The sequence below is a fragment of the Onychostoma macrolepis genome, chromosome 13 (assembly GCF_012432095.1).
Source record: "Onychostoma macrolepis isolate SWU-2019 chromosome 13, ASM1243209v1, whole genome shotgun sequence".
NCBI lineage: Eukaryota > Metazoa > Chordata > Actinopteri > Cypriniformes > Cyprinidae > Onychostoma > Onychostoma macrolepis.
In genome coordinates, this window is record NC_081167.1 from 22,752,144 (window position 1) to 22,779,997 (window position 27,854).

Genomic DNA, 27,854 nt, shown 5'->3' on the forward strand with positions numbered 1-27,854 from the left:
TGTGTAAATGGAACAGTTTAAACAAATCGGATATCTATCTGATCAGCAGAAGCCATAGGTAGAAAAACAAAGTGACAAGTGCATGCCTGCTTTCAGAACCATTTCACTGCTTCTTAAATTAGTCAACAAGAGCAGCAAAGTACAGTGAGTTAGAGCCTTGCATGATTTACAAGTCATTACTTTTACAAATAATTGCAACAGCATTTTAATAATATATTGACACAAAAAATCATGCATTTTCTATTAATAATCAAGCAATAATAAAGTTTTTTATAGTGTGAACTATCCTGGGTGACACTTTGCTGTATTGTTTCTTGTCACAGTCGCAGCACAATTTATTTGATTAGAACTGTGCAACCCAATAACTAATTTCTACATTTTAAACTAAGGTCTAAAAAGTGTTGTGTGGTACAAAGAGTAGATGGTGCAAGTAATGGCAATCATGGGTTCAACTAATAATATACACCTTGCAATGCAAATCACTTCTGGCAAAAATGCCTGCCAAATTTGTAAAACAAAAACCAACCCCCCCCCAAAAAAACTTTACCCTTTTCTTATGTCCTTCAGTACATAAATGAATATGTTATGCCCTGTTTAGCTTCTGGAAAACCAAACAAAAACAAAAAACAACAACAATAAACATGGCAGGTAAATGGTAAGGTCATATCCAGTGTTGGGTTAGTTACTCAAAGAATGTAATATATTACTCACTACTAGTTACTCCTTTCAAAGGTAATATTGTTACTTTACTTATTACTTTCTGGCAACAGTAATTAGTTACACTACTAGTTACATTACTTTTTCCTTCACGCCCCACAGAAGCTGTAACGGTGTATCTTCCAGATAAAATTCTTCTACAATATTACTAACAACATATTTCTGCCTCATTATTTGACCAAAATCCACATTGGATCGCAGTCAGAAGTTATTACAAACACTCAGTAGTGACTGATAGTGGCATTCAAGTACAAGTGTTGTATTAATCTCATTAATTGCTTGAAGTAATTTTTCTGTTACCCATATGCGATTAAATTTTGTTATGTATTTTATCAAATCACATGAGTTTGTAAGAAACTGTTTAATTTTCAAAAAATATTTTAAATTATATTATATTAATATAATGTACCACATGCCGATAATGCAGTAATTCTATCTGCTTTTCCATATTCCAAGCTTACCTGCTGCACTGGGGACATCACATGCATGTGCGAGTCGTGAAAATTATGAAAATAAATCCAGGAATTATTTGATTGTTGGATTTTAAATCAGCGGGGTTGAGGCATCAAAAGTAACTAAGTAACTAAGCGGTTTATGGAAAGTAACTGTTATATTATTACTGAAATATTATTAGTAATTAGTTACACTACTAGTTACTGCAAAAAGTAATATTATTACAGTAACTAATTACTAGTAACTAGTTACTGCCCAACACTGGTCATATCTATGTCTTGATTGACTTGATTGTTGTTTGACATTCATACTGTTAGCTGAAAATATGATGCCTATGACAACTACATTTAGTCTAGATTAGTCTACCACCATCCTGATATAACAGTTCTAAAGATCATGTGACTGTAAGCAGTCAGTGTTCTTTATTTTGAATTATATGTTTATATATTGCAGCATCTAATAAAAAAACTTTCAAAAAAAAAAAAAAAAAACCTAGCCAGATCAGAAAAGTCACCATGAAGCTACTTCAGTAACTGTTTTATACGTTTTACTTTCATCACATGATGAAACACAATGAATATTTTTTAATATTTGTAAAGAATCTGTTTTGACACAACATGTAAATAAGACATTTCTTCTTAAAAAGAGAATATAATCAGAGACAGAGATTGCTGAAATCAAAAGAACAATAATAAAAATGTCAGCATAGTGCATGAGAAATTTTTCATATATTAAAAACATTATTTTTCTTTTATTTGTAGATTGTAGCAGACTGTAATGTACATCAACTATGTAAACTAATGAACTTCTCTGTGAAAATACAAAAAAATAAATCAAAAATAATGATTACACAGAGATTAACACCTTAGACCTCTTGTTCATGCGGTTTCATGACTTCTCAACCTTCTTGGCCCTACTTGCACACTCACAACAGTGAGAAACAGCTTTTGTTTCATTCATCAGCTCCATCCTTCTTTTTCATTTATACTTGCTCAGATTCCTTCTCCACATTCTTATGCACTGCATGGATACTTGGGGTGGGGAATGTGTATGATCACCTTTATTGACGGTGTTTTAAAAGTAAAAAATAGGCTTAGTTACACACTGCAAATAGAAAACAGAAGTCACAAACCCCACCCCAAAATCAGTGGTCCATTCTCCAAACCATTCTCCATCTTTTTGTTTGGCTTCTTTACATTCTTTTTACTTACATTCTTTACCTTAATTTCCTTTCACACTGTTCTTGTATTCAGGCATACGTTAATGCCTGTAAAAATCCACCACAGAGATTAATTGGCCCTGCTATATTACCATAGTTTTTACAGTGCTACCAGCAGGGAGGAGTTCTACAAATTGGAAGGTAGCATGGCTTCCAAGACAGAGGACACATAAATAAAATAAGAATATTTATAATTTCCAAATACCAGTGACATGCATTCCCATGATGAATGAGAATCAGTTACACTAAACCAGTGTACAAAAAGTGCAATATGCCTATCTGTACATAAAGACTTTTTTTGGTATTTTACATTTCAAAATTGCTTAAGCAGTTAAGCCTGGGTTATCTGCAAACTAAAGCAAAAACTCATGGGTTATTAAATCATTTGTGCACATATTCATTCATTTGTTTTCTCAGAGTTCTCTGTCTGTACATCCTGTCCGGCAGTTTGTACAGTCTCTGTTTGCACATGCTCAGTCTTGGCTACAGGTTTGGCCTCTGCAGAGTTTTGAGCAACGCTCTCAACCTTAGCATTGGGTTTCTTAGCAATTGGTGGAGGAACTTTGTTAACCATCTTGTGCGAGTCATTAGACTTGGCTGAATCGGAGACAGATGCCAACTCTGCCACCAGAGTTTTCCTCAGGTCAGCCTGAACCTCTAAGGATGACGGTGTCTCTATTACAACCTTCTTTGGGCTTTTGGAGAAGATGAAGCTGGCCATAGATGCAGGGGAGTTTGGTACAGTGGTGCTATAAGCTGTGGCTGGAGGAGGGGAGCGCAGACCAAACAGTTTGGCTTGGTTGTCTTTTGAAGACATAGCAGCAGCCTTTAGACGAATGGCTTCCTGGAGACGCATGGAGGGGTTCGCTGGTGAAGAGACCATGGGAGGTGTGGAAGAGACAATGGGCATTGGTGTTTGGGTTTTTGGTTGCTCACCGTTTGGCTTTGAGTGTATTTCAACGGTGCTTAATTGCTTCTCTGAATTATGTGGGGTCTTGTTGGGTTCTTGTGCCTGATGTTGAGTCTTTGGCTCACTGATTGATTGGTCCTTTGGTTCTGTTGTACTTGGCAGGGTTTCTGGGTCAGGCACTGTAGGTTGAATTTGTTCCTTGAGGGTTTGGGGTTTGGGTTCTGTTTCAGCAGGAACTGGATTCTTACTTGGTTCGGTAGGTGGACATATAGCTGAAGAGCATTTTGGCTCAAGTATTGTGTTTTCTGTTTTTTCAGCAATGTTATTTGATTTAGTTTCTGGATCAGATGATCCTTGCTGAGTATTTGATACAGTGGTTGTGGTTGTGTTGGGGGACGGAGCTTCAGTTTTTGGCTCCGTGTTGCAAAGAGCTTCCACATCGGGGGGCAGTGATGTCAAAATCAAAGATCGTCTCATTGGCTTTGGAGGCGCCTCTTGATTGACACCTGATTTTGGTTTGGGTTGTGATGGTTTATCAGGATCTACATCAGGGATCTGACTGGACTTAACCGACCTAAGACGAACCATCTGTAGGAGAGACTGGGTGACCACAGGACCGGAGGTCTCCTCTTTGGCCGGAGAGGGACTGCTTGTCCGTTTCTCTGTTTCTGTCGTCTCTAGTCTGTCCTCCATTTTTACATTACTAGGTAGTGGTGGAGGAGGAGAAACAGTGACTCGAGATCTTACATCAGTAGGTAGCGGAGGAGGTGGAGGAACAGTGACTTGAGATCTTACATCCGTGGGCACTGGAGGAGGTGGAGGAACGCTGATTTGTTGAGAAGTTTCAGATGATGTTACTAACACATTGTGTGTCAAAGATTGGGATTCTTGCGGATAGGATGCGATTTTCTGTGGTTCAGAAGGTGGTCTTGGTGGAGGTGGAACTTCCTGCAGTGGTGGCGGTGGAATATCTGGTGGTAGTTGAGGCATTGTCATTGTCAGTAAAGACTGTGGCGAAAATGGTGGGGGCGGTGGAGGGAGGTCAGTATCGTTTTGCACAGCGACAGGAGTTGTAGTCGTACCGACTGGAGGTGCTGGAGGAGGAAACAGAGGAGGTGGAGGGATCCAAGTCGTCAAGTCCTTTATTGCTTTGGTAGCTAGTGTAGGAGTTGAGGGAACAAAGTCTGGAGGGGGCGGAGGAGCTTTGGCTTGGCTGTTGTTTGGTATTGGTGGGCAATGCTCTGGGCGAGGTGATGGAGATGGGGCGACACAGACAAGTGGCGCTACGGATTCAACTTTGCCTTTTATCTCTACTGTCTGCAAAAGTGGTGCTGGATTTACTCTGTCAGTATTTGCCAAAGCCACATCTGGTTCATCTGTAATTTTTAGACCTCTCTTTTTGGACCAGCGTGAATAGTTAACAGGTCCGGGACCACACAGCAGTTCAAAAGTCCGCTGGTTGTGAGCCCAGGTCTCAGGAGGAGGAGCTGGCGGAGCCAGTACATTGGGATGGGTGGGAATCTCAAACAGAGACAACAGAGCCATTACAGCTGGTGAGGAATTGTTACCTTTGATTAGATTTTTTGCAGACAGAAGGCTGTTCCTAAGTTCAGCAAGCTTATCGGTGCCATTTGTGTATGATTGGGGTGCGCCAATGGAAGACACTTGAAGGTTATTTCTGTGTATCTTTAGCTCAGCTAACATCGTTTTCTTGTTTGTGCTGACTGGCTGGCTCTCCTTTGATGGGACAGTTGTGGGTCCATTGGAGGGACGTATGCCTACCTTAGGGCTTAACTTGAGAGTGGTGGCCTTTATGACAACAGGGTATGGTGATCCATCTGGAATGCTGACATCAGCCAAGTAGGTAGGACTTTCAGATGTCTTCCAGGTCTGTTTCCCGTTGTGTAAAGAGTATGACCTGCTGGGAGGAGCTGGAGGTTTCTTGCCTCGTTTCATCACTGATAGGTTACGTGTGAATGCAGCAGCAGATCCTGTCTTTCCGCTGTCCTCCTCCTCGGTAGAGCCCCCATTCACATGAGTAGTTTTAACATGGGAACCGCGGTTGTTCAGCTTGGCTGGTCTATTCTTGATCTCAACCTGACTCCCTCTGCTGGCCACACGGGGAGTGCTACTGCTGGAGATGGTAGAAGAATCGGATACAAGCGTTTCTGATGATCCCGAGTAGGTCCATCCAGAGTAGTTTGAGTGGGTTGTGGAACAACGTGAGGAGACTCTGGAGGAAGCACGTGTGGATGCTGGGCTGGCTGATACCAGGCTGCTCTTGCTGACAGTTCGGACACTGCTGCGACTTCGGCTGCGACTGAGTTCCACAACATCCACAGATGGGGGAAGTACAGCATTTGGAATGATTTTAGACATGTATGTGGCCTGAGGTGAGATGGACATCACTGCACCGGTTGGGTTCTCTGTCCAAGGAACACTTAGAGCGCCTGCTCCTGACTTTTCTGGATCTACAGAATGGTTTATGAGCCCTTGGAGGACGTCATCTTTGGGTTTTGTCAGTGTGGGGCGCTGTGTGTTGCCTTTCTTAACTGTGTACAGGTTCTGTATGCCCTGTAGATGGTCTTGTACACTTTCTTGATCAGAGCTGGAAGACGTGCTGTCCACATTGGAAATTATGGTGGGTGTGATCATGTCTCCATTGAACAGCTGACCATCAAGAGGATTTGTGGTGATCCATGCTGCCCTGTCCAACCCTTTCAGATATGAAATATAAAAATAAATTAAACATATGTTTTCCACTAACTGACTCAAAGACATGTTCTACACTATAGAAGACTGTAGCACAACATACCCAGTTCTTTCTGGACATGTCGAGGAATTCCTACAACAGTTCTCATATGTTTCCTACGAGACTTCGTCTTCTCTGCAGTCTTATCCGGCTTCAGAGGCCTGAACGTTGAGGCTGGAGAAAGGAAACAGAAAATGTTGCTGTTACATGCGATACGAATTTTTAAATAACTTTATGAGGATGTATCTTTACTAGACCAAGATGTTTTATGGTTAAAATTTTTATGACTAATAATGTGTTTATATGTGAAGTGTTACCTTGGCGTTTGAGTCCTGAGCGAGTTGATCGTGAGGAGATGGAGGAACGCATCGAAACAGAATCAGCAGCTGTGCTCTCAGACTCAAAGCCTCTCAGCTCACTGAAGGCCATGCTGTCTTCAGTTTGAGCCGTTACTGTTGACTAAAGGAAACAGCATAATTTTCCAGATTTATAATCTTTCATCAGCAACTTCAAAGTAGTCAATGCACTTATATTGCACTTATAAAATTGCATATGTGCACAAATAAAACCAGGCTGTCACTATAGTGGGAACAGAAATAAAAATTCATAACAGGAACTGAAGGTTGATCAATGCATGGAGGAACACTTACAATCATACTTTGGTCATCAGGGTAGTCCATCCCATTGCTATCATCTGGAACATAAAACATTACCTTGTAACCAAATAAAATAAACTGCAGTGTGTTGAAGAAATGCATGTGTTTGGTTTAGAGTAAAAGAAAGTGTGTGCAGGTGTGTTTCTCACCCTCTTGCTGCTGCATTTTCAGGCCCTGCTGGGCCTGTGTGTGCAGGTCCAACACATATTTAGGCCGATTACCCTCCACAAACACATTTTCTCGGAACTCCTGAAGAGAAATAGCTCCCACAACATCCTCTTTAAGGCCTGCAGAGAGAGAAACAAATAATTGCATTTAATACATATATTCAGATGACAGACAAATACAGTATAGGATGTTTCAAATGTACAGGGCCTGGATGTTTTAAAAATACTAGCACACACACAGAGAAAAATGCATGCAAGCAAATAATATAGCAACTTATCTGATATAAGCTCAGTTTCAGTGAAGGCTAATGCAAAATCAATTACCTCATTCACTTAACTAGGTTTTCTCCTGTGTTTTAATGCCACATCCTATTATGTCACTTAATCACTAAAGAGACTGACAGCCCCGTAACCTGGTTATATAGCCAATCACACAGTTAGCCTGCATGCTAAAAAAAAAGACCATGCTCAAATTAACCATGTGTCCCGATTTCACCCTGCTAATTCACTCATCATTTTCTGGTCATTTGGGTCTTTGGGAGCATTTTTTGATGGGTTCATAGTATTTCTGTCCATAGATGCTATGGATAGAAATGCTATGTTTGCAATTTACTGTACTGCAAAAATCCTACAATTATTCACCATGCAAAATCCTGATAAAAACCTTACAAAACAAATTTTTAATACTGTTAAAAACAGAATACTGTTTACAAACACATTCAGCTTTTACACATAAACATGACTTTACATTATCGGAAATGAATTAAGAAAATTTTTCATAATACAGACAGCTACTGTAAAAGGCTTTCCATTCATATTTAACCAAAATGTGAATCTAACAAACTCTGATAAAGACCTACCTTTTGTTTTAAAGATGGACAGAAGAGAACAGTCATTCTGATTTAACAAGAGCACCATGTCTGCATGACCACAGGAGTTTAAAGTGATTAAATCCTCTGTGTGTGCTGGCACGCTCTTTAATAATGACTAATTTTAGAGTGAAGAGCTTCACTAACTAACAAACAAACAGTATTTGGAGAGCTTTAGTAGTCCTGATCCGGATGAGTATCTAATAACACATGGGCTAAAATACTCCAGAAATTTCTGAATTTCAAGAGTAAACCATTGTAGCACAAAAGCTAGACCAAGAGTGTAACTGCAGAAAAAAGTAGTTATGGATTATGTACTGTTTCTTAAGGTTCTAGGTTGTAGTGAACATAGCCTTCACTGAATATGAAGCTAATGAATATAAAAATAAATTGCTTAAAGCTTTGAATAAAGTCCCTTAGTCGTTTGGACTGCAAGTTTTTTTTTTTTTGTCACCTTTGCACAACACTGTCTTGAACTTCCTTTTGTGTTTCATGGAAGAAGAAAAAAAATACAAGGGTTGATTAAATGACTGTTTTCCAACCAGTTCACTTTCTCACCACTAGATGGAGTAGGAGAACAAAGGAACCGAGTTCACAGGTATGCTTAAGGGGAAACTTGTTGCCCAACCTGAAGAACAAAAGACAAATGTTCCTTTTTATAAACTACTAGTAAAACAACAAATAGCAATTATTTATCCTTGCAGAGAGCTGAGTAACAGCTCTACATTTGATTCAGTCTGACACTTCACACATTCTTCTTTAATACTGCATTTGCATTATTAATTTCTAGTTGATCTCTGGTCAGCGAGGACTGCAGCAGGAATGCTAAAAACCAACCTCAGTCCATCTCCATCTCAATGTACCTCTAAACCAGGCCAGACACGTCCTACAAGCCTAGAAAGCCCCGCCCACTCATTTATCACATATGACTGGCCTTCCTCATCCAACTTCATTAATCATGACAAGAGAAGACAACCTGTAAGAGCTATAATGATATTTAAGTTTTGTTCTTTATATTCACAAATTCTTTCAACTGGGAATACATTTCTTCTAGAAATACAAAGTTAAAGAACAAAAAATAAAGAATGAACAAAATAAAAAGGAAAGAAAGTGAAACTTTTCTCTGACCGTTGATATTTCTGTGGCTTGGTGGAGTACTTGGTTTGTCTCACTAGTGATATTTATGTGTCTTTAGATACAGCCAAACCACAGATAAAATGTTCCTAGCAATGGTTTTAAACAATTATAATAGTTGAACAACCACAGAGGTCAGCTTTTCAGCCCTGGAGAACATACCATACTGTATAAAAGCCAAGAGAGATGGCATTCACAAGAATGATGTCCTCTCGCTTTTAGAAAACGGCAGCAATACAATGACATGAATATTCAGTATTTATGACAGAAAGCATGCTGTATAAGCTCCAGTCCAGAAAGACAATATTAAATCAGCAGCAGTAAAAAAAACAAAAACAAAAAAAAACTCGAAACCCAAAATATTTACATGACCACCCACATTTGCATGCCAATGCATTATTAATGCTGCAATATTACAGTCTCAGATGTGCATTTAACTACATTTTTAAACATCCATTCAGAATTTAGAATCATTTGTATTATGAAACAACATTAGCGACACAGATCTGATATGAAAGCTTTAATCTAATAGCAAATACTCCGTGTGTTTGTGTATGTATGTGCGCATAGAGTTTTGTGGTGATGTCTAAAGGTTGTATAACCTGTACCATGACCTAAATCATCTTTGAATGTATTCTCAGAACTTCAGAGATTTTCTAAAAACTGATAACCTTCTGAGAAAGCCAAATAAAAGCAGCACAGAATGAGAAAGGCTAAGGCATGCCTGGACCTGCTGAGGGCAGATGTCAGAACAGCTGCAAGGAGTCTCAAACAGGATAAAACTCACACAGACTCCCTGAGCAGCTTTAACTTTATAATCAAACTAAACCTAATTTTACAATCCTTTTATAGTGGTTGTGGCTTTCGACTGCAAGCAAAACCACTCAAAAACAATACAACAGAAAAATATTAGCTTATCTCAGTTCCGTTAAAAAAAAAAAAAAAACCTTGAGTTTGTCGCAACGAGAGACTTTATCCTGGCGCCTGACGCTGATATACTGATTAGATGTTTAATAACCTTTATTAAATCTACTCTGAAGCAAAGTCAAACGAAAGGTAAAGAGACTGAGAAGTTAGAGAGTGAAAGAGGAACACAACGTGCTAAAATGAATGATCGAGATTAGCAATGTAAACACGCTCAGTGTAGTTCTCATTACTGGCAGCTAGATCCCACAGGCAATGTGTGTGCTGCCAGGACTGCCCTGCCCTGACAGGGGCTGCTGTGTTCAGGTCGGGCAGTAGGGGGCAGCACTTTGGGGCCGTATTCACGTCATACGAAAAAAGACTACTTTATGTTTTTATTGTATAAAATCAGCTGTTGTATTCAAGTCTGTTTCTTATATCTCACATCGATGTATACATTGAGCTTTCATAAGTTGAACAAGCACATTTTGAGCTTTCATGTCATAAGAATTATTCATATGGAAGTGTTAAATATAATGATTTTATGATTTAGCAAGAAAATATAGTATTAATTAATATATAATGTATTGATAAATTATAACTTATTTATAAATTATTATAATTTATTAATAATATTTTGCACAAAAAAATTAATTATATTTATATAATTATTTATAAATGAATAAAACATTTGTTTTAATATTAATATGTATATATATTTGATTTAATACTTTTATATTTATTATTTATTTAGCATGAAAATAATTATGTTGGCAGAAATCTAATCTTCAGCAATTTTATCTTAAAAACAGGTATATTGGCGTTAATATCTTGTACATTGGCTTTAATAGTAAGAGATGTTTTATGATTTACCTAATGAGTATTTTCTTTGATAAATGCTGTAAATAAAAAAAGTTTATGTTGGCGACATGAAATCAAATTTACAAAAGCATCCATTTACATAAAACTATTCAAAGGCTGTATTCAGTCTGACTTGGTGTTATTTCTGTCATCTCTGACCTGTAATAACTTGCATCAAGTCTGACAGACGAGTGGTTTACTCCATATTGTGTGTTGCTTCATAAAAGTCTACAGTGTATTGCAAAAGACCGTCTTGATAAATATGCTAATTGCATTTTCTGCTGCGTTCAGTGTAACGCCCAGCACAAATAGGCTGGGTGATGAAACTCTACATGTAGAGCTGCTTCTGCTTAAACATGCAGCATGAATGCTATAACCTGTTAATACGAGCAATGAAATGAAAACACGCTGCTGCAGATGTGAGATGTATAAAACAGGCCTTAATTTTTAATCTCCCTTGGAAAACTGTCCGTTTGTCCCCGAGGCATTATCCATTCAAAATGCAGGTAAAGGTTAACTGAGGCAAACACCCCTCAGCTGAAGTCGATACAAACGTCTTTGAAAAGTAAGTTGACCGATTACAGGTTTATTACACATGCTCACAACCTGCGCTTCGATTTTGGATGATTTTCAGAAAGTGGTAAGAAAGGCCTCTGTCTGCCACACCTATCTCACATAACAGTAACATAATATTTGCCATTTCGTCAGTTAAACACACACAGAAGAGGTATAACTGATGCAAAAAATTATCAGTAATACATTTCTTGCTAACAAAAATGTCATCTTTTGATAAAACTCCCTCCTTCAGCAGGTATCATTGAAAACACAAAGCTGCAGACATGAATTAAAGCTTACTGGATGAGCTCTGTGTGTCCATGTAGTCGATCTTTTAATTTTATGTAACTTTTTGAAAGAATAATTGATTTAGGAGGTTTTCACACTTGGCTTTGAGTGCTTGATGCAAACTTAATTCCTAATGGTCATAATGTTGTGTGCCACTTGCACGATGCAAATCATCATTCCAACATTGACATTTCTTTCACTTTTGCTTTTAATCAGGTCCTACCATGTACTAATGCAGTGCAAGCACACAAAACTGAGAATATAACTGCTATATATAGTCTATGGTGCAATTATTAAAGGGAAAATGAATTTTTAGACCAGTTTATATTCAGACCAGGTGCAAATCCAAAGAAAAATGCTATATAACAGGCAAGCTGAAACAGATTTGAAATCAACACTTTACAACCTAACGCTTAAAGGGGCTACACACGCATACCGAGCTAAATATGGATGTTGGACGTAATAAAGAATTCACATTTTGGAAGCAAGAGCCATATTAAGTCAGTCTGAATCAGTCTAGTTCTGGCATAGAGCTGAGTTCTGTTCACAAAAACTGGAAACAGAGAAAGAGCCGAGCAGAGAACCAGTTTCCCAACATTACACCTGTTCATTGTGTCAGAATCTCCAGGGCAAAGCTCAGGAAGGTATGGAATTCTACACAAACACGCCCACGCGTAACAAACAAACAAACGCACACATAAACTCCGTCTGTCTTCATCTCGCAAACGTTCACAGGGACTGTTTAAAAAGGTGTTAAGGAATGACTGGCATTTCTAATGATGAGTTGACAAGGAAAGGTAGAAGAAAGGTCAGGATTGTGGGTAACCCTTGGCAAACCTGTAACTTCCAACGGGAGACGTCAAAAACATTGGAAAAAGCAGTGTGTGTATGCGAGTGTGCGAGCGCGTCAGTGGAAAATTTCATGGGAAATGGGTTTAAGGTAACAGCTCTTTGTTCAGACTGAACCAGCAACATCCCACAGGAAGTTGAGACGTTGCAAGGTCTGGGATACAGGATGCAAAACACAATATTATGTGTGTGTTCTCTGTAGCTGTGACCCTCTTATTAGCGGTGCTTGCTAAAGCAAGCATTACTATTCATACTGCTCATGTTTAGGGTATGAACCATCCCCTAGCCCTAAATATTAAAAGTTGTTTTAACTTGTGCTGCTTTTCGGGGCCCTAAGTGAGATCATGAAAATGGGCCTCACGGGTACAAATGTTTTCATAGCATAAAACATCCAAAAACTCACTAAAATATGATGTGGTTTTGTTCTTCAGAAAATATTCAGTTGTTAACTCTAAGGAGCTATTTCTGCCTGATCTGAACATTAAAAATGGCTTCTACTGTAGTCTGGTTGATTCAGTCAAATTTAATATAGAATATTTAACATTTGTACATAAAAACTATTCATTTAAAAAAAATGGCTATTGGCTGCTGAAAATTATGCTCAGTCAAATAGGGATCAAATAGAAAACAGTTATTTAAAATTATAATAATATTTTGCAATATTTCTGCTGTTAATTATTTTTGATCAAATAAATGCAGACGATTTTCAAAAAGTACAGACCCCAAACTTTTGAAAATTAGTGTATATTATTGTAGTAACTATAAAAATTATTTATAATGCATGTTTTTTATTATTGTAAATCAAATAATTACTTTGTTATTGTGTGAAAATCAGAAATGAATAATAATAATAATGTAAAAATCAAACTGGTCACAAGACACCAAATTGAGATCAACAATTTACCCAGACAAACTAATCTAATCAATTGACTTACTGAGACTGAACGTCAACTCCATATCACAAGGTAGCAGCACAAGATAATCTTATCAAGTTTCAAAACGCACTGAAAGATTTAGTTTTTAAAGTGACACACATTCTTAAAATCAACATAGAGGGTCATTCACAAGAACCCAGATCGATCACATCTCACATTCAAAACAACAGATGATAAAACGCTACATAAACAGCATTTTAAAGCATCATAGTTGCTCTAATAATGCAAATCATTTGTCCTTTACTGAGAAGACAATCCCATAATCTGCATAAACAAGCTCAGTAATGAAAAGTATTTACAAAAATAACCAGTTTTAGAGCATCATGCCATTAGATTAGAGATATGCTACATTAAACCTTACTGAAATCAACTGAGTCACATTCTCCAATGCGTAATACTAATTGCATCATGATGGTCTGCATGCTGCCTATTTAATTCCAGCCTAATTTCAGGACGAGTGTGACGGGTTTAAATAATCCATCCTGCTACATTTTGCACAGTTTTCGGCAGCAGGTAGGTACCGCACCCTCAGTACAATCACATAAAAGCTGTTTATTTTTTGTGGTTATGCACCATATCGATCATTAAGAAAACTGCATTCTGTTGTGTCAGCCCGGCGTGTGTATGTGTATTTGAGTGGATTCATGCTTCAGTAAATGGGTGGGGTTGAGGTGTGGTCTCACAATGGTCTCCCTGCTATTACAGCCCATGTGGAACCTTCACAATTCATCCTCTGCTTAGCACACACAAAAAACATAAACAAGGCATAATTCGAGATCATAATTCACATGCATTCAATCCTGGTTCTGAGCCTAATCTCCCCCACAAATGTACTGTGCACTTTTAAATAAACACTTAAAACTCGTACACGCAAGTGACCTCAAGTACAGGACAAATTTTATCTTCATGGCATGTTGAAATTCCAGCTCTGGAAAACTCATGACTTTGCAATAAACACAGCAAACATTTAGACCTCTCTCAGCACACACAATAATACATAGGTATTTGAGAGACATATCTCAAGAAGGTTAAGGGTCATTTGATGTGTCAGCCTTCGATTCTCTGGTCCAACACATAAACAATGAACCACAGAAAAGGAGAGAAATTATCAAAACACATAGTTGGAAAAATGAGACTCATACTTTCTGAAAGATATTTTGTATTATAACCTAAATTCAGAAAATTTTGGGATGTTTTTTTAAATTTAAATAAAATGAAAACTAGAAGACTCAAATCACATGAGCCAATATTTTATTCACAATAGAACATAGATAAATGTTTAAACTGAGAAATTTTACAATTTTATGCACAAAATGAGCTCATTTCAAATTTGATGCCTGCTACAGGTCTCAAAATAGTTGGGACAGGGGCATGTTTACCATGGTGTAGCATCTCCTCTTCTTTTCAAAACAGTTTAAAGACGTCTGTGCATCGAAATGATGAGTTTCTGGAGTTTTGGTGTTGGAATTTGGTCCCATTCCACCTGCTGAAGAGTTCCTGGTCATCTTTGATGTATTTTTCGTTTAATGATGCACCAAATGTTCTCTATAGGTGAAAGATCTGGACTGCAGGCAGACCAATTCATCACCCGGACTCTTCTATGAAGCCATGCTGTTGTGATTTTGCATTGTCCTGCTGAAATACACGTTGTCTGGAGGGGAGCATATGTTGCTCTGAAACCTTTATATACCTTTCAGCATTCATAGTGCCTTCCAAAACATGCAAGCTGCCCACACCCATGCACTTATGCACCCCCATACCATCAGAGATGCTGGCTTTTGAACTGAATGCTGATAACACGCTGGAAGGTCTCCCTCCTCTTTAGCCCGGAGGACATGGCATCTGTGATTTCCAACAAGAATGTCAAATTTGGACTTGTCTGACCATAGAACACTTTTCCACTTTGAAACAGTCCATTTTAAATGAGCCTTGGCCCACAGGACACGACAGCGTTTCTGGACCATGTTCACATACGACTTCCTTTTTGCATGATAGAGGTTTAGTTGGCATCTGCAGATGGCACGGCGGATTGTGTTTACCGACAGTGGTTTCTGGAAGTATTCCTGGGCCCATTTAGTAATGTCAATGACAGAATCATGCTGATGAGTGATGCAGTGTCGTCTGAGGCCCGAAGACCACGGGCATCCAACAAAGGTCTTCGGCTTTGTCCCTTACACAGAGATTTCTCCAGTTTCTCTGAAACTTTTGATGATGTTATGTACTGTAGATGATGAGATTTGCAAAGCCTTGGCGTTTTAATGTTGAGGAACGTTGTTTTTAAAGTATTCCACAATCTTTTTACGCACTCTTTCACAGATTGGAGAGCCTCTGCCCATCTTTATTTCTGAGAGACTCTGCCTCTCTAAGACATCCCTTTTATAGCTAATCATGTTACTGACCTGATGTCAATTAAGTTAATTAGTTGCTAGATGTTCTCCTAGCTGAATCTTTTCAAAATTTCTTGCTTTTTCAGCCCTTTGTTGCCCCCGTGCCAACTTTGAGACCTGCAGCAGGCATTAAATTTGAAATTAGCTCATTTAGTGGATAAGTGTAAAATTTCTCAGTTTAAACATTTGTTATGTTATCCATGTTCTATTGTGAATAAAATGTTGGCTCATGTGATTTGAAAGTCTTTTAGTTTTCATTTCATTCAAATTTTAAAAAAGTCCCAACATTTCCGGAATTCGGGTTGTATTTTTAAAGCTGCTCACTAGTTACCCAAACTAATGACTTCTTCTATTGTAAACGGATTACTCTACTAATTACACAGTCTGAAATGAAATGACTGAATGTCTGCACACATCACACACTACTGAAATCATTTCCAAAACACATACCAACATTTACTAGTTAGGCAATACAAGGACAGATAAAGTGTTTAATATCCCATACATTTTAAGCACGGTTTGAATACAAACCTAAATGGATATCTCCCTGTTAGTACAGCAGTTAGGATAGATTAGTAGGCATGTTGCAAATGCTACAAAATGGTTGAGAGATATTTTCCACCGAGGCATAACTTACATTTTACTGCAATATTCTTATTTGCAAATGTCAGTAAATTCAAATTGACAGAAGTATTTTCATGTGGCAAAACAGCTTGTTCCAACTACTAATGAGCGATTAAAGTTAGTGACACCATTAATCATCAAATACTTCAATGAGCATGTGTTGGCCAAATGATTTGGAGTACAGTCATCTTTATTAAAACAATGTTTGTCTTTGAAAAAGTAACACTTCAGCTTTAATGTGCAAATGTTAAAATATATTTTATCCCAGTTTAATATGCAAAGTGAAAAAAGCAAGCAACTGGTTTGTTCAAAAGTGTCAGTCTGGTACATTTCATAATTTACTGATGTTAGAGGGAAAGTGGGAAATAATTTTAAACTTTTCCTGCAACTCAAACAGAAGAGCATGTTGCAAGCTATGCCATGGTCACAGGTCTGATTCCCAGGGAATGCATGAACTGATAAAATGTATACATTGTATGCAATACAAGTCACTTTGGATAAAAGCTTCTGTCAAATGCATAAATGTAACCATATATTTATAAACGGGTTTATTCACGCTGATGTTGTTTCTGGCTTCCTACATTGATTTCCAAAGCACACAACATACCTTTCATTAGCCAAGCTGCACTGCACCTTTCTTTCTTTAATTTCCATGAGACTCATCTGCTTACATAACCCGTTTATGTTATAAATGTGAAAATAGTGGCTATTACAAAAAAAAGTCTTCCAAGCAAGAAAGAAAAGAAAAACAGGCCCACCAGTAAAAAAAAAAACACATACATCATCTGAAGAACGATGGACATCTAAAGAGTACATAATAGCAAAAGTATTACCTGTGACAAGTGTTGATTGTGGTAGTTCTACAGGTGAACCAGCGGCAAGCAGGTCGCCACGTATCTCTGCAGCACGTCGGCGGGTTTTCCTGCGCTGGCTCTTCAACCACCTGAAAGCACGGCTGAAGGATGCCCTTCTCCTGCCCCTTTTGCCCCTGCCGCCCTGCCGGTCCTCACTGAACACCTGCAGCATATCTGGGGGAATCAGATCCCCTACAGACTCACGGCCAGATGACATTGCGCAGCCTGCCACAAAAACAGAAATAATTCACATGAGTCACTGTTTTGTAAAGCCTGTTTTTGTCAGGTTTGTAAATTACCTGGACACTAGACCAAGCCCTAAAAGGAATTTCTCACTAGCATTCATGCAACAGTCTTCTGTAAGTTTGTTCACACATTTTTTTATAGGTGCCATTAAAAAAATAATAATTTCTTCATTCACAATCATGAAACGCTCAAGTGCTGTATCTCTATGGGAAAAGCAGAAGTTACAGAAAAGGAAAAAGAATTGGCTAATCCACCATTAAACAATTGACTTTTATTCCAGTCTGGCAATGCTGGAAATTCAACCTTGGACCTCAGTAATGCAGGATGCAGTTCTGAGGAATTGCCCGAACACAATGTGTCTCACGTATTACAGAACTAATATTTCAATGCTATAATGCAAAGACATGTCCCTTCAGATTTTTTGAGCCAACTTCTAAAAATAAATATTTGTCTTTGTAAATTAAAGTTCAGATGAAACTGACATAGCAACTGATCTTTTCTTCCAAATCGTGATGTATTCTGGAGTGAAATTACTGACAAAGAAAAAAAATGTAGGATGAGGACTTGGTTCAATCCATCGGTTGATGATTGGATTCTGAGATCCAAAATTTCAATGCAATCTTGCAATTGTTTGTAGAGGGGCGGAGTTTAAGCAGACTAAATGATTGGATAAGTCTAGCAAACACCACTGGATAAAATCTAATGTTGTCACTAGAAAATTTAGACAATTTGACAATTTGATTAAAAATGGCAAGGTTAAAATATTTTAAAAATGAAACGTATCATTAAAATGTAACCATGCATTTACAAAATAGATAAATTTCTTAATTTAATGCCAACTTTAAGTAGCATCAGTCCAGTCAAGTCGCAGCTTCTAGATCATTTGATCATCATGTGCAACCGATCATATTTTGCTGAAAAGACTCGAAAAAGAAATGTACTCTTTTCCACAACGCAAAAATTACCGCCCCAGTAAATGTTTACTACAATTTTTCCTTTGTTTATTAACTTTTAAAAACACATAATTATAACTACAATGATGACTATAACTATATAGCTTTAATAGTCGTTCTAATTCTATGAGCATAGCAATGTCCACACCACAACTATAACAATATGGAGAGGAACAATATATTTGGAATCACTTTCAAGACTATTTTTTTTTCAGCTGGTGAATGATAAAAACATTGACAGAATCCACCTGACTTTAAAGAGCATTGCATTTAAAGTGGCAGACAACATAACTGCAGCGCACTACATAGCTAGTGTGAACGAGCCTTTAGTTTGGATTTAAATCCAGGGTCATTTATTAAAAAAACGATACCATAACAGAACAGAATGGTATGTCTGGAATTGTTACTGACATCGGTGGTCCCCATTAATCAGGGTCTGATCCTAATACTGTACATCGGACACCAAAATTGCAATTGTGTCTCATTCCTGAACACCTAGTCATGGGCTCCACCCTTACACACACATACTGATACACACCCTCACACAGCACACACAAACACACATTCATGATGTGTAAAATATTCAAACACAAGGCATTATATCTTGAATAAACACACCCAGCAGATGTATTTACCAAAGGAGTTCATTTTACTCAATTAATAGACGCACAAACATTCACAGAGAGCAGAACTTCACATGAATGCACATGGCATAAAGTAAACTGCAATTTGAAAATGATGCCGTTTAAAATAAACAGAGCTCCTTCGAAGCAAGACAGCTAGAGTGAGGGATGTTAGAGAAAAAGAAAAGCAGGAAATATACATTGACACGCTAACACGATGTTAAAAATGAGGAAACTGGAGTGGATTTCATATGTGTGAGCGAGACTGAGAACGAGACATCCTCACGTGGCTGCAGAGCTGTTTAGCAGGTCAACGGACCAATCAGAATGCAGCATTCTGACTCACTCCATCACCATGGAAATGTGCAGAAACAAACAGAGCAGAACCAGCATGCAGCGGTGCCACAGATTTTATCCACTCTTCATTGTAATCACATCAGTTTGATCCACAGAGTTACAAACACTGACTCACATGTTCCCTGCGAGCTGCAGATGATTCATTTGCATTTAGTTATATAATACTAGTTATTATAATATACATGTTAGGAACTCATTTGCATGACATCACAGGTCTGTTTTGTTTGGATGTTCTGCCTGTGGTTTAATCCTTACACACACAAGCACACTTACAGACAATTACTGTACACACTCCCATACTGAAACTCTCACAACCCTGAGAAAAATGCACTGCTATTCCAACAGGTGTGTCTGTGTGTCAAGTGATTCAACAGTTTTAGGGTGGATTCAAATATTGTACTCAAAAACAAAACAAAAATTGTAGTATTCCCCCAAAAACGGACTACTGCTTTAAGTGTGCTGCCTACCATTAAAAAAACAATTACATGAAACAGTACACATTACGCAGTGATAAACCATTTCAAGCAGTAGTATGCTTGTATGTTATTATCTAGGTCACATGACCTCATTAGGTGCATGTTATCATCATCATTCTGTGACATGGCTGTTTTGCAATTTTAATCCAGTTTAGTGTAAAAACATCAGAATATCTTTTGCCAGTCCTATCAAATAAGTAAAAACAAGGAATTAAAAGATAACTTTTTTCTGTTTGTTAACTGCACTGAAAATGGAACATTGCGTGCACTGCATTATGGGATACAGAACTGCACTAGTATTTTAGCAGTGCTATATTATCATACTACCCTTACTATTGCTGCAGTATTCAGTATGTATACTATGCACGACGGCCTACTATATTTGCCAAAATGTAAGACGCAATGCAATGGGACGGTTTGACTTTCAATTTGAGTGGGATGATGAATCAGTAGTAATATCAAATGTAACTAAACATATATTTTTTTTTTTACTAATTTCTTTTTTTTTCATAAAATAGGGTTAAAAAATAATGTGTTTATTTACAAGATAATCCTGATAACTAAACAAGACGTAATTAAACATGCAGAAGGAGTCATGTGACAACAATATATCATACTAGTGTTTGAAACATGTGAAATAATGCCTATGGTCTCTAACCTTTTTTTTTTTTTTTTGCATATTGTAAATGCAAATTTTTGCATATGTAAAATTTAAAGAAGAGTCTTTTATGTTCAAGGTATTGTCCAAAAATACAGTTAAAAATAGTAACATTGTGAAAAATTATTACAGTTTAAAAGAACTGTTTTCTATTTGAATATATTTTAAAATATAATTTATTCCTTTGGCAAAGTAAAATTTTTAGCATCATTAAAGCGCTTCAGTGTCGTTCATGATCCTTCAGAAACCATTCAGTGGTTGACTGATATATCAACAAGGCCGATATATCAGATGATATCTGGCATTTTTCAAATATCGGCATCGGCCGATAAGTTTTTCTGTTTGGCCGATACGTTCGAGGCGGGACTTTTATTTTGACGGCACTGAGAACGGCAGCGTCTGAGCATACAACGCTCACATTCTCTCTCTTGTTCGTTGTTGTCGTTCACAGTTTTGTCTATACAGATAGAAGTCTAATAGTCAGATAGAACTGTTAAACAAAGGAATTAAAAGGTATACTAAAAAGTATTATAACGATTGCTTTTATGTTATTAGTAATAGAAAGGCAAACATTATAATACTTTCTCGTTTGCCGTCAGCATTTATATCATTTAAACAAATCTTTGAATGACTAATGAACATTTAATTTCACAAGCCTTGCAAACTTAGTCAAATCCAGCTGTGAGATCTTATAAAGTGTGCATTTGTATCCTGCATGATCGCGTGTTCTCTGCGTGACGGTCGATCCATGCGAATTGAAAGCAGACAGGAGGAGAGTTCAGCTTCACTGGATATGCGTGATTGACAAACTCACGATAAACTCGTGATTTCAAATTATGCTGCGCTTTATGCATTTGTCCACTGCCATATTCATGTCATTTTCACTGTGTGCTGTATGTAAAATGAATTAACTTGGCTTTATTTAAAAAAAAAAAAAAGATTCCCAATGCACACAAACTTCCCAGAATACAGAGTGCCCTGTTGGTTATTACTTCCTTTTTAATTATATTTTTATTAAATATTCATTTACTTGTGAAAAATACTTTGTCATCTAAAGTATAATTGTTTATTTTACACATTTATTTTTTTAAAACCATCTTCAAATGATTTCAAATTTCTTAAATATTAATTAAAATAAATAAAATTATAAAATCGGCGTTATATCGGCAATCAGCCACCCTGCTTTCCAAGATATCGGCATCTGCATCGGTTGTCAAAAAACCAATATCGGTCGACCACTAATTCTAATATGCTGATTTGATGCTCAAATTTCTTATCATCAGTGTTGAAAATGATTGTGCTACTTAATATTTGGTGGAATTTTTATTCAGCGTTCTTTGATTAATAGAACATTTTATACTTTTGAAGCATTTAAAAAAAAAAAAGTAAATCTTTACTGTCAATTTTGGCATCCTTGCTGAATAAAAGTATTCATTTCTTTAAAAAATAAATCTTACTGACCCCAAACTTTTGAATGGCAGTGTACATACTATTTTTGGCAGGACTAGCATCACAGTATGCATAACTACGCTCCCTAACTAAGTGTGAGGTGTGTGCAAGAGATAAGACACCTGGCTTAACCTCTCTGCTTTAGTGTGTGCAGGTGTGCTAAGCAGGAGAGGGTGTGTGTGTTCATGTGGGTTACAGGAAATGGAGGTAAATCTGGAAGATAAAATGCCTGAGGTGTATTAACCACGAAAGCTGTGGTCACATGAACACACACACACACATGCAGAACTGAACCATGCTTGCCTTATCTGCAATTTGATGCAGTGCTCACCAGGTGGATGGTACATACTGGTATTCTTACACACACACACACACACACACACACACACACACACACACATATCATGCACAGGGGTTTTCCAGTCAAAGAAATGAGACATTCATTTATGAGCAATACATCTTGAGTTGGTTACACATAAGACATTACGTGAACTATGTGCAGCGTCACAACTGTGTGAGACAGGAGCACTTCTGTCTCTGAAACGCAGACTGTTGTAAGAGCATTTAGGAAATGCCTTTCTTTCAAAGCCCCAAACCTAAGGAATTCAGGGTTAAGGAACTGAATTCCTCCCTAAGTGCTGAGGGGAAGTGCTGAGGGTCATTGCAGTGCTTCTGGGGAACAGAGAAGGAAAGTGCTGATAGCTGTCATGCTAACTGCACATTATATCCAGATGGGAGTGTCCATCTTTCCTCACAGCTACCATTACAGTACATTTACACATAAACACAGACTGACACAAAACACATGAATCTGAGAAGACCACCTGAGGTATGTTTTTATATCAGATATCCGTGCGACATGAAATAAATCCAGCGGATAGAAGTGTATTTCTTATGACAATGAAATACAATCACTTCCAAACTTCAGAGGTGTGTGCTAACATTCGTATCACATTTCAGTCTGATTTCATCCACACAAAAATACACATTCTGACATTTAGATGTGATCTGCACTATTGTTGAGAGTATGTGTGTGTGTTCTGGGGCTTTGCAGCAGCTTGTTGAGAGCAGGAGTAACATTCCTAAACGACTGTGATAATTGTATAATTCCTGTGGGTTCCTCCTCCAGCTCCACCTCTCCTTCCATCATTGTCTTCTTCCTCTCATCCTGTTTTTCCTCAGCCCTTCTTCCATTAGACTGCTAACGTCTGGGTTTTCATGGAGCTGTCTTGAGTCTCAACACAAGCTGTCTGGAACCATCTCACTGTATCATCTTCAAACAACCTGTAACTGTCTTGCTGTATCATCTTAATAAAATCCACAACTGTGTTTTTTATTATTATTATTATTGTTTATTTATTTTTAAACCTGTAATTCCTTTCTGAATTATTGGACAGCATGAGCACTACTCTAGGGATTTGTTGGTAAGGGTTGGGGGATTGTTAAATGTGATGTACATTGGAAAAAAAGAAATCTATAAAAATATTAAAACCAAAATCCACAACTGTCTTAGTGTATCAATATCTTCATAAAATCCAGAGCCGTTTCACTAGGCCTAGGCCTATATCATTTCAAGAAAGGTCAGAACTGTCTCACTGAATCATCGTCAAACAATCTAGAACTGCTGACATAATCCAAAACAATTTTTGGATTATTCACTACGTTCTACTAAACTGTCCACACAGGCTAAAAGGAGAGTCTCACACCTAATTAATCCTGCAGGTATCAGGGCTTCTTATATAATGATTAAATGTCAAATCAGTTTGTTTCATCAAGAGTTTTAGAATTATCTCACTTTATCATCTTCATAAAATCAAGAACCGTCTCACTGTATCATCTTCTAACACTCCAGAATCGACTCATTGCATTATCTTCAAACAAATTAGAACTGTTTCACTGTATTATCTTCATAAATCAAGAACTGTCCCACTGTGTCATGCTGATATAATCCAAAACAATTTCACTTTCATTCAGTTTTACTAAACTACACACACACACTAATTAGGAGTGTCTCACGCTCAATTAGTCCTGCAGGTATCAGGGCTGATTATATAATCATTAAGTGTCAGAGCAGCCTGTTTCATCAAGAGTTTTAGATTGTAAGTACTCAAGCTCTGTACTAATATCATCTTCCACAAACACACACATCAATGTGATAAAATCTCCCAGCTGTTGATGAAGCTATCACAGTGATCAATCATCCGCAGGGTGGCAGCACACTGGTTCACAGTCTATTGAGCCAGCTTAATGTTTACTGAGGGTTACTTTACAACCCATGATGCCCGGAGCAAAACCAGACAATTGTCAGCCACTTCACCTCAAATCAGCTGCCAAAGAAAACCAGTTTTAATTTACCCTGAATAAAGCAACATTTGCTAGCGTGGGAAAATGATCATCACCACTGCCTCAAAGAGCTCTCTCACTCCCCGGCTCTCTCCATTTTGAATTAAAGGTGCAGTAAGTGATTTCATCTGTTTTGCTTAATTCAACTACAAGCCTTTAAAACCAGACAGACGGGGTTTCTAATTGAAGCACTGACTTTAAACCGGTGTGAATTCTACGGACACTTATTTCAGTGAAATACCTTTAAAAACACAACTTGTACAGTATGGCATTAGCAATATCAAGTTGGATTTGGGTTCGCTTAAAGCAGTTTTTGTCCTGTAGTGGCACATTTCCTATTAAAACAAGACTTGAGTGAGACATACAATTTAAAAAAAAAAATTATTAACCAATAGCCTTTAGTTAAAATAACGATGAAACAAAAAAATTTTTTTTCCATATTGTGGCATTCAAGAGTAATGGCGAAAATGTAGGGCGGGGTTTGGATCTATGTACTGGTTATTGATTGGATATTGAGATGTGGGCGGGGTTTAGGCAGACTAAATGATTGGAGAAGTACTGCATGTGTCACCACAGTATGCTGTTGTTTTCAAAAGGTCAAATTATGACATTTTGATTAAAATTGCAAGGTCACAACATTTTAAAAAAAATGGTGCATATGCATTGATGAATTGTTCACAATAAGATTTATAATATGCATTTATAATATAGATTTAATGAAAATAGAAGTGAATTTTCATTTCATGCCAAATTTAGTTACAATCAAAAGCCACAATTTGCTACTTTCTAGTCGACTACAGGTGAGGTGGGGAGGGACGTTGTGATTTTAGAGAACATTTGACTGGTCAAAAATCTGTGTAGTGCAGGATGAGTCTGTTTTTCCAGAAGAGAAAATGGAATGCATTTATCTGCTAAAAGTCAGTTGTGTCAACTTTTAAAAGTACACTAGCATACTGATGGTCCAAAAGCCAACAAACAGGGATTAAAACACACAAGACTTCAATTTTGATATTATGGAGTTTTCATGGCCTTCCAAACAATCCTAAATATTCTTGGTCACAGTGATGTTCAGGTTTTACTCTCAGAGGAGCATTGGCAGTCATCCTCACACATTTCATAAACAACTCGTCATCATGACAACTGGTTCTGACCTCACCACGTGGCTGTTCAGATATGTGCATCTGATACACATCAAAACAGTGCGAATGATGGATTCAGATCAAGCAAAAGCAAATCAGCCATAAATAAAACTAAAGTGGGACACACTATTAAATCAGTCAGTAACTTTATTTCCTACAGTTGGTTAGTGGAGGACACACACACACACCTCCTGCTTCTGCACACACTTGCGCAACTGATCTGGAATCTCTACAGAAACAAGCCTCGGCATGGCAGCCTGACGGGTACAGGGACACACCCTAAATCAACAATGCTAACAATCACCTTTCTTTCTCTCTTACTCTCCCTGAAGTCACCCATGATCAACAACACACTAGCTGAGAGCATTAGAGCAGGAGTCCCTCTGTCTCACTCCACCTCCTCCAAACCCCTGCAGGTCTCCTATCTGTTTCAGGTTAATGTATAAACCTGCACAAGGTGAAGCGTCTTTGAGATACACGTGTAAAAGGAAAAACACACCGCAGAAACATGCATCCCTGGAACAGCTACAGATTTCCCCCCTAGTATTGAATGATTTATAGGAATTCTATGGGTGCACGACAGATAAGAACGTCTGAGACGATACAAAAAAGTAAAAATCAATCAAAAAAATAGATTTTTTTTTTTTTTTTACTGTAGGAACTGAGTATTTGTATTCATGTTCATTTCATATATTTTTGTAAAATGTTATAACAATTGCATTTTCAATAAAAATCGTTATTTAACAAATTTTTTTTTTTAAAACGTAACAAAAAAAAAAGTCATGTAGTGTAACCCACAAGTTAAAAGTAAAAATATTTTCCTCACAAACCTGAACATACTTGAGTGTTCAACATTACTTTTTTTAAAAATCAAAACCAACAAAAAGTAATATCAATAAGTTTTCATAGGGTTACTTGATTTGACCTTAGTTAACCTTTGCCTTTTTTGTCAAATAAATAAATAAATAAACAAATGATATAGATAGATAGATAGATAGATAGATAGATGGATAGATAAAATAAACACCACACTTTACTGACACACAGTCATTAGGGTTTACAGTGGTCCTTTCTGTGAGATCATTTCCTGTTTATAGTTGTCACATGGCAACAAAATGGCTTCCTGCAAACAGGTTGCACCACACTGACAATAATTTGGTACACAATTTATTTTCTTAGAAAAAGAAAAAAATATATTTTATATATGTCAACTACTCATGCCAACAATTAAATTTTCAAGAATGTCAGCATTTTTATGTAATGCAAGTTATTAATACCCACCCCCTCTCTTTTTTAATCTCCCAAAAGTTACACAAATTTGTAATTTTAGACAAGTCACACAAAAATATCAGAATAGCTTTTAACTCATAAAGTATATTGTCTTGTCTGTGTGAATTGAATTTATGTATTAAATAAATAAATAGGTTCTAAGAAAAACGTCGTTTTGCGACTAAGAATTATAAATATTTGGGGATTAATAAATGAAATTTTTGCAAACAAGTGAAAGAGAGAACAAGACACACACACACACACACACACACACACACACACACACACACACACACACACACACACACACACACACACACACTTTACTTTTTACTGAAAGTAAAACCTATTTGAGACCAAAATATCAAGGAGCACACATTTGAACGATTAAACCCACAGAACAAACACTGGAGCTGACTAAGAGTACATAAAGTTTTTAGACACTTCTAACTTTAGTTCTGAATTTGCATTAAACTAATTACACAAGTTTTAGTGTCATGTTGGCAGACAGGGCAGGGCTGTTACCTGTAACTTCTGGATCCCTCAGTTTCCTTGTTCGGCGCTGTACAATCCTTTACATCGGACGGTCCATGTGAACGTGGTCTGGAAAGTTCAGATGAGGCATTTCCACGGTATTCCGGTTTTCTTAGGAAACTCTTGTTCCTTAGAGAGCGACCAGTCTTGAGCAGTCCTTGCAGACTGTGCTCTCAACTGGCTTGAGAAACTCCTCTCTGCTCAATCCTCAAGAGGCTCCAGGTGAGAATTAAAAGGGAGTTTCCAAACGCTGTCAGGTCCTGCCGCTCAGCGGCGCCACCCCGCGGCCACAGAATCAACTGACGCTCGCATCCCCTGGACGTGATTACGTAACTCACTGATTACAGGGCGTGAATGATTTATGTCTCATTAGTGACTTACAGGACGTGTTGCTATGGAGATGCTTAGTCATCCAGGACATAGTTTTATGAATTAAATACAAATTAAATTAAATTAAAATCAATTATTGGAAATATTTTTAATTGAACTATTAAACTATATCAGCAATAAAAAAACATGAAATAGAGTCAATTTAATGTATATAGGCTATAATTTATATATTATATTAATATATGTATATTAGTGTTTTACACACAGGTCTAATGTTTAATTACGATTTCCTGTTTTTAAGTGTCTGAGTAGGCTGTGTAGTAAATACACAGTCCAGGATTTCA

The 27,854-nt window shown here is 37.4% G+C and overlaps 1 protein-coding gene across 1 annotated transcript; it reads right to left on the bottom strand.

Moving 5' to 3' along the window:
- Positions 1–1,901: 1,901 nt before the first annotated feature.
- Positions 1,902–27,438, bottom strand: si:dkey-157l19.2 (uncharacterized protein KIAA1522). Its single transcript, XM_058796610.1, has 7 exons — positions 27,172–27,438; positions 17,113–17,358; positions 6,857–6,994; positions 6,702–6,745; positions 6,369–6,510; positions 6,115–6,225; positions 1,902–6,016 (listed from the first exon to the last, which is right to left on the bottom strand). Exons 2-7 carry the CDS (start codon positions 17,348–17,350, stop codon positions 2,787–2,789), a joined length of 3,903 nt encoding a protein of 1,300 aa, XP_058652593.1. The 5' UTR covers positions 17,351–17,358; positions 27,172–27,438; the 3' UTR covers positions 1,902–2,786.
- Between the last annotated feature and the right edge of the window lie 416 nt (positions 27,439–27,854).